This window comes from Crocodylus porosus, unplaced genomic scaffold, assembly GCF_001723895.1.
Source record: "Crocodylus porosus isolate Cpor-Errol unplaced genomic scaffold, CroPor_comp1, whole genome shotgun sequence".
NCBI classification, from domain to species: Eukaryota; Metazoa; Chordata; order Crocodylia; family Crocodylidae; genus Crocodylus; species Crocodylus porosus.
This window is the reverse complement of record NW_017728943.1, coordinates 8,896,548-8,903,900: the sequence shown is the minus strand read 5'-3', so window position 1 is coordinate 8,903,900 and position 7,353 is coordinate 8,896,548. Positions and strand designations below refer to the sequence as shown.

Genomic DNA, 7,353 nt, shown 5'->3' with positions numbered 1-7,353 from the left:
GGGGGAGGTGATAATCTGAGGGAAACTTTATCTTTGCAATAAAATCCTTTATAAAAAAGCCAAAAGAATAGCAGGACATGACTAAGAAGCATTGGTAAAATTGTGCAGAATGCCACTTGAACTCATTTCCCGTTGAAACAGTCAGCTTATTGCAGACATCCATCACGGCAGATAAAAACTGAACTGGTATTCTTTTCCCTTTCTCTTCAAGAGCTCCTTCTGCAGTTCACATGTCAGGGGAATGTTAATATTTCCACCCCCACCACCCCATGTATTTTAGGCAAGAAATTAACATCCAGTCTAAATGATTAATTATCTACTCAATGTCCAGAGTATTAGTAACATAAAGAGTCAGGATGTGTGGCTGAGATGTATTCAGGCTGACTAAAAACACTGTTTTGTTGATCCATTTCAACTTCATTGCTTGATTGATATCCATTCTGAAGAGAGCTTTCGCCTTCATAGGGAGCTTGAATGGGTGCAGTAAACATCTGCATGTACCCCATCTACAGTCACATAGCTTAAAGCCATGCAACCATAGATAGGAAGTGGCTTGTAGCTTCCAGCACCAGCAAATGCGTACACCAGGAACCTGGTAGAGTAACCTGGGGCAGGGAGCATAAAACTAGCCCCATCAGGTTTGGGAGCAGGGAGGGTGAAGAGTAGGAAGGCGGCAACCACAGGGCTGAGGCAAGTGGCTAGGCTTTCCCAGCCCCAGGGCTATGCTCTGAACATGTGCAGATGTTCAGTAGACCAGCTTAACCTTGCCCAGATTCAACCGTTCCCTTCCTCAGGTGAAACTAATTTAGACAGGGTCCAACAATATTTCCCCACCCCCCCTCAAATTTAGCCTCCATGAATGCATAGATCAGAACTTGAGTAGATGTAAGTGCTGACTGATCAATTAAATCAATAGTTGGGCCAATCTAAAAAACACAACATCTTCACATACCCAGACACTGAAAAGAAAGAAAATACACTTCTCCCAAGAGGGCCTAGGAAAACCTACAGCAAAACTAGAAAAAAAAAAGTCAGATGAATTTCTTGATACACATTTCCAATTTTATCAGTCTCACATTTTATTTTTTTACCAGGAAAAATCCTACTTTTGCAGACCCTCATTCTCTCTTAGATGAGACAGCTCAAAGTCAATACCTTTGAAAGCAGACTTACAACAGTCTTTTAATTTGAAAAGCAGCTGCTGAGGGCAACTTTATGAGCAAGATTAATAGCAACCACTGCACAGATAAGTGAAAACAATCGACATAAAAAAGGGACTCTTATTGGTTGTGCCAGCTGGTTTGCCTTTATTTGCAAAGGAGCTGCATTCCACTGCAGAAAACCCCACCAACATTAACCAAATCAAGAGGTCTCCAGAGTCTTCCCGATTAAACCTTAACCCCTAACAAACAGGGCCAGGTGTTCAGGTTCAATATCAAACTTGGACCACAAAGTAGGAAAGGAGAAGAACAGTATGCCAGTGCCCTCTCCCTTAATTTTTCCTCTACCTCGCAGTGCATCTGCATGTTTGCATAACAGCTGAAAAACAAAATAAATTAAGAACAAACGCTGTCTGAAAAAAAACAGCCATCTCATTTCAGGCATGAATAGTGCAGCCTGCACTCCACATGGTTGTCAGCTGTGGCAGCCTGCACTCTCTAGAAGGTAGCAGCACCATTCAAATGACTCTTTGCACCACCTGGTTTTCACAAAAAGCTTTCAATTTTTGCACAGTGCAAGGACAAAAAACAGAAGTACTAGTGCTAGAAGTCACTGGGCAATCTAGTCTTGAGTAGTTTTCTTTAAAAAAAATCTGGCCAAAAGTTTAAATGGAAGCCCTGGTCTCATCCATCTGCACATCAGAGTGCAGCTCTCACAAAAGGCCTCTTATATACCCAGGGGAATACACTGCCAGCTCAACTTCCCTTGTGCAAAATGAAGTCTATTTTCTACCCAAGGATGACTTGTACTATCTTTGATTTCTCCTTAGCTTGATGAAGGGCGTGCACATGCCTAAAGGCTTGCAAGGAATTTTTTGCTACATTTTAGTTGGTCTAATAAAAGACCTCTGAACCAAGAGTTTTGCATTTCTCTCAGAGCAACACAGCTACAGAATAGATTCCTGGTCTCATCCATGAGCTCATGTTGAACTTAGTTATTTTCAGTATGGCTTTTCATCATCATTATAGATGAGAAAAGACTTCATGGATAAATAATGCTTCTGGGCAGTACTGTGAAGCACTGGCAGAGCTGTATGGAGAGTCCAAGGCTAAGGTAGTAGAGAGGCTGATATTAGCACTGTCATATGCATGAATATTCTGGTAACTACTATCCATTTGCCAAAATGTTTCTAGGACCTGGAATTTAGCGGATTTGCCTAAAAGAATGCACTCTTTGTTCCAAATTCTTCTCTCTAAAATGAAACAATCACGTAACGGAGGTGACGAGTTTCAGTTGAGTGTTCCCATGGGTTCCCTTAAACTAAAAAAGCCTTATAGGCTTCAAAGACCAAATGGATAGGAATGGCAAGTAAAAGCAGAAGTCATTCAGTGCTCTCCTCCAGCCATGAAAGAGATGGTTCTTCCTTACCCCTCTAGGTGAACCCATGTCATTTACCTATGAAGAGGAAGAATTGGTTAGCCATTCTTAGTCCTCCTCCCCACCCAAGGTATGCTTTAAAAGAGCAGCTTTCCATCTGCATGTAACAGGACATATTACAGCAATATACGATTCCAGGAGGGCCAGCAAATAGAAATTTAAGGAAGGGAACAGTTGCTATAGGATTAGAGTAGGGGTGGGCAAAATGTGGCCTGCCAGGTCATTCTATCCAGCCCATGAGGCCCCTAAAAAAAAAAAAAAAAAAATTTAGAAAAAATTAATATTTATCTGCCCCGGTTGCCTGTCATGTGGCCCTCTGGCTTGCCAAAACTCAATAAGTGGCCCTCTGCCTAAAAATAACTGCCCACCCCTGGATTAGAGGGTGCCAGAATTGCTATGTGGTAAGTTACAAGGATGGAGCTGCTATGGATCAAACTGGAATGGCAGGAAGGCTGTGCGGTGTGACCAAGGAACATAGGCAGAGCTGTGTAGAGACAAGAGTTTGAACAGTTGTAAGTGACAAAAATCAATAAATAAAAATTTAAGAGAGAAAACCACACTATATTTCGGTCATCTCCAGTCTACTTTAGGTAGCATAGTTAAAATGTTGTGAACATTTTCCTTCCAAAGTGGATGGAGACTAACTTTTGCTCCCACTATAGGGTACAGTAATCTTATTCCCATTAGCCTGCAGAAGTACTTGCTGGATGATGCTATGACGGGGGGTGTGGGGGGCAGGAGGGAAATACTGGAGTTTGAAAATAAAAGGAAGCTTGAGAAGTTTTCCCAAAATGCACTTGCGTATGTGGTTTAGGAGTTCGACAAACAGTGGGGGCGGGTAAAGACACACAGAGAAAAGTAGGAATCAGTTCTTTGATCAAGTGATTACTTAGTTGTTTAATCTGGCCCAAATTGCCTTTAAAAAAAAAAAAAAAAAAGACTAAGATAACGTGAGAGGCAAGAACATCAACTCACCTGTTGTCTGCACAGTTGAGTTTTCAGAGTTAGAAGTGATGATATCTAGGGAATCCAGCCACAATATCAATTAGGGACTTTCCAAAGAAGCCGCACACACCTCCCACCCCCACACCTTCTGGGTAATCCCCAGGGGTTCCTTTTACATCAGACATCACTAATTCTTGCAGTTTTGTACTGAGAATTTAGCTAAAACTTTCTGATGAGATAGAATTAAGTTCCATGCTCTCCCAGGCCAGCATTGTGTTCTTCCAGCATTAAAATTTACTTTCCTAACAAAAGGATATTAATTATTAGTTCAATAAATGTAACCTCTGTGTCCATGGAGCAGAGTGAAGCTTTCTTCATATTGACCTCCCCCTTCTCATTGCTTGGAGGTCAATTGCATATCAGTGCAGCAAGATTTTAAATCTTACTCCTTTTCCTGAAGGGGGGGGGTGTTCACTAGTTACTGTTTGAATATTATAACTGTGGTGTTTTAGGGATACCAATGTACTTCTGTTAGACTAGTTGATTCTTGGAGCTCTTTAGAAAAAAAAGTGAAACGCTCCTGAAATTCAAATGGAGGCTCACACTCACCTATTTTTACTGTAGATGCCTCAGTATTAGGCCCGGTGGAAACTGATAAAATAAAGCAAGATAAATTTTCTTTTATATAAAAAAAAAAAAAGACATCAGAGAATCTATTCAATTCTTCTTTATTAAATCCTGTTAAATCAAATTGTTTTATACTCCCATGGAATCTGGAGTGGTTGAAATGGAATAAAACACAGGGAAAAATGTCTTGAGGAATAACTCAAGCACTGCATGCGTAGTTGACCATGAGATAGGTCTCCAGAAGAAGTGGTGGCCACTTACTTGAATCACTAGATAAAGCCATGAATAAATATCCTTTGTGGATCACTCCTATAATAATAACTTGAGTAGAGAGAGACCAGAGGTAACACAATCTTTCAGACCAAATTTCTATTGTTTTGCTCTTAAGAATTTGCAGATGATCCAGGAATAAAAGTGGACCAAGCTGATTTAAAAGAGAAGATTAGTCTATTATATAGTTTATGCTATGTGAGGAGGTGAAGGAGTCTGAAGAAACCAAACCAGCAGGAGACATGACACCAGAGGAAACCCTGTGGTCTTTCTACAGGGACTCACCAGTAGGTCCTGCTGTGGTATGTTCCTGCTGGGAAGTGATGGATTCTAGGAACAATAACCAAGACAGAGCATTACACATTTCATGTAGAGGGAAAGGAGTTCAAGTCAATCTTGTCTAGTGTCATCCCTACAGCAGGGTGGCCCATTCTGCCCAAAAGGACGCACTATCTGAAATGTCCACCATTCACAGATTCTGCCCTGTGCCAGTAAGCACACACACCCAGATGCAGGAAATGCTAAGCCCTGCAGGACACCCCTACAGTTACAACCTGACATCCTGCGAGGACCCTGCAACTGCACTGGAAGTTACCTGCTTCTCCCTGAAGAAGTCTTATAGTACTTAATACTGCAGCCAAGGCTGGTTTCATGAGTTTGTTATACTTCTATAAGACTACAGGACTGAGGTCTCTAGGAAATGAGACTTCCTTGTCATTCAAGTGGAGACCCACCTTTCATCTTTACTACTGAATCCTCAGTGTTAGATCTGGTGGAGTCTAGTGAAAGAGCAAGAGATTCAAAACAAGAGAAAAAGAAATATTAAGACACATAAGGGAACCCAGCTAGTTCCTCATAAATACCCTATTAAACTGTTCTATACTCCCCATGGAGACTTACCTCCTGTCTTTACTAGATTCCACCAGATCAAATACTGAGGAATGTACAGCAAAGCAAAAGCTGTTTGGAAAATATTTAAAATAATTTTGAAATATGCATGTGAACCCACTCCATTCCTCTTTATTAAAAACCCTGTTCAAACTCCCATGTAATTTGGACCAGGAATGAGGGAGGATGTGGTCTCAGGGAATACTTCCAAGTAGTGAATGTGCAGTTAACTATAAGACTGGTCTCCAGAGGTGGTGACTGCTTCATTATTTGAAATCACATGGACTGGACTAAGCCATGGATGACCATATGTGGAGACAGAGCAGAGTGGAGGCAGACCAGAGGCAAGTCAATGTTTTCCCAAATCAAATTTCTATTGTTGTTGTGCTCCTAGATGCTTGCAAATGGCCCAGAAACAGAATCATCTGGAGTCAATTTGAAGGATTAAAAAAGGCAGACTCATCTATGTTGTTGTGTCTACTACATGAGAGGTGGTGGAGTCTAAAGAACTCAAGCAGAGGGCTTCCTCATCAGTCATCTCTCCGAAATGATGGTGGATGGAACAATTGTGTGTCACCATAGGAGGTGTGATTTTGTTGATTTTTTCAATGCAGGCTTCACTTCTAAGAAATCTGTTTTATGAGCTCAGCCAGAGCTAATGTTCATGGAGCTCTGAGAACTGCAAGGCTAACATTTTAAAATGGCTGCTAGTGGTACATACTCAGTCATTGGTAGCCCAGCATGAAGTACCCAAAACAAGTGGCCTCTTCTGAAAGGGCTGTATACCATTACTCTGGAGTCTCTGACACTGCCAGATGCTTCTACAGGGAAAGTCAAAGGTGAGGCCAAGTCTCAGTGTCACACTGGGACAGTGTAGTGAAGAACACCAGTTCCTGTAGCCCCTGGCCAGCATTCCCTCTAAGGTGTGTGGTGTGTGCAGCTGCACCTGACTGTGGCATGAGCACGCCTATGCAGCCACACAGCTTAGAGCAGGGGTGGACAACATGTGGCCCAAGAGCCAAATATGGCCTGCAAGGCCCCTAAAAATTTAGAAAATTAGTATTTATTTGTTCCTAGCTGTGTGTCAAAGATAACAAGAACCAGGGACAGTAGGACCCAGAGGAAGCTGGTGGCAGGACCCAGCAGCAAGGCCTGCCCAGCCCTGCCCCCCACGAACCAGAAGCCCCTGCCTAGCAGAGGCTTCTGGCCTGGGGCCATAGGGCTGTTCCTGCTTCCTGGCACCAGGCAGGGGAATGCAGCCCCCAACAGCTTGCCAAAACTCAGTAAGCAGCCCTCTGTCTGAAATAATTGCCCACCCCTGGCTTAGAGGGAATGCTGCACCTGGCACACAAGGAAGTGATGTGGCCAGGACCATATCTAGATGCTGAATAACCTAGGCTGCCAGTTAACCCATTTGTAAATCCATCAGCCTTCATCTCAAGCCTAGGGCAGGGTTCTAAAACATGCCACTGGAGAGCTTCATACAATTAGTTACCCACCCTCAGTGCTCCACATTAATAAAAAAATGCAGTCCTACTCTGAGAAGTGACCTTGAAGAGAAAACTCCAGCTTTATAATCCGACTGGCAATTAATATGCAGTGGGGTCTTATTCTGCAGCAGCAGTCAGGGTACTAGAAGGGGGACTCACCAGTAGGACCTGCTGTGGTGATGACATCCTGCTGGACAGTGATAGCACCTAGGGACAATAATCATGAGTATTACACATCCCCTGTAGACTTAAGGGACACCAAATCTTTCTTAGCCCATGTCATTCCCTCAGCTGTTTATCTGGTTGCGAGGAGCCCATTCTTTCTGCATAACGCACCATCCTTGTGGAGAGAAGACTTCTCAGATTTTAAACCATCTCTCCCCACCACCTGCCAAGAGGTCTGTTCCCTCCTTCCTGCCAGTGGCTATCCACCCCCAAGTGCAGGAAATGCTAAACCCTGCAGAATATCCCTGCAGTTGCAAGTTGACATCCTGTGAAGACCATACAACTGCTTCAAAAAAACTACACAAAACAC

At 42.9% G+C, this 7,353-nt stretch overlaps 1 protein-coding gene across 1 annotated transcript in view; it reads right to left on the bottom strand.

The window, feature by feature from the left end:
• The window catches only part of LOC109319012 (flocculation protein FLO11-like), a 25,318-nt gene that overhangs the window by 2,827 nt on the left and 15,138 nt on the right, over positions 1–7,353 (bottom strand). The window contains exons 15-19 of the mRNA XM_019548530.1: positions 6,978–7,025; positions 4,726–4,770; positions 4,153–4,194; positions 3,574–3,618; positions 1,177–1,179 (exon numbers count right to left, since the gene is read on the bottom strand). Of these exons, the coding sequence (XP_019404075.1) occupies positions 1,177–1,179; positions 3,574–3,618; positions 4,153–4,194; positions 4,726–4,770; positions 6,978–7,025 (183 nt within the window). The remainder of the gene's footprint in view (positions 1–1,176; positions 1,180–3,573; positions 3,619–4,152; positions 4,195–4,725; positions 4,771–6,977; positions 7,026–7,353) is intronic.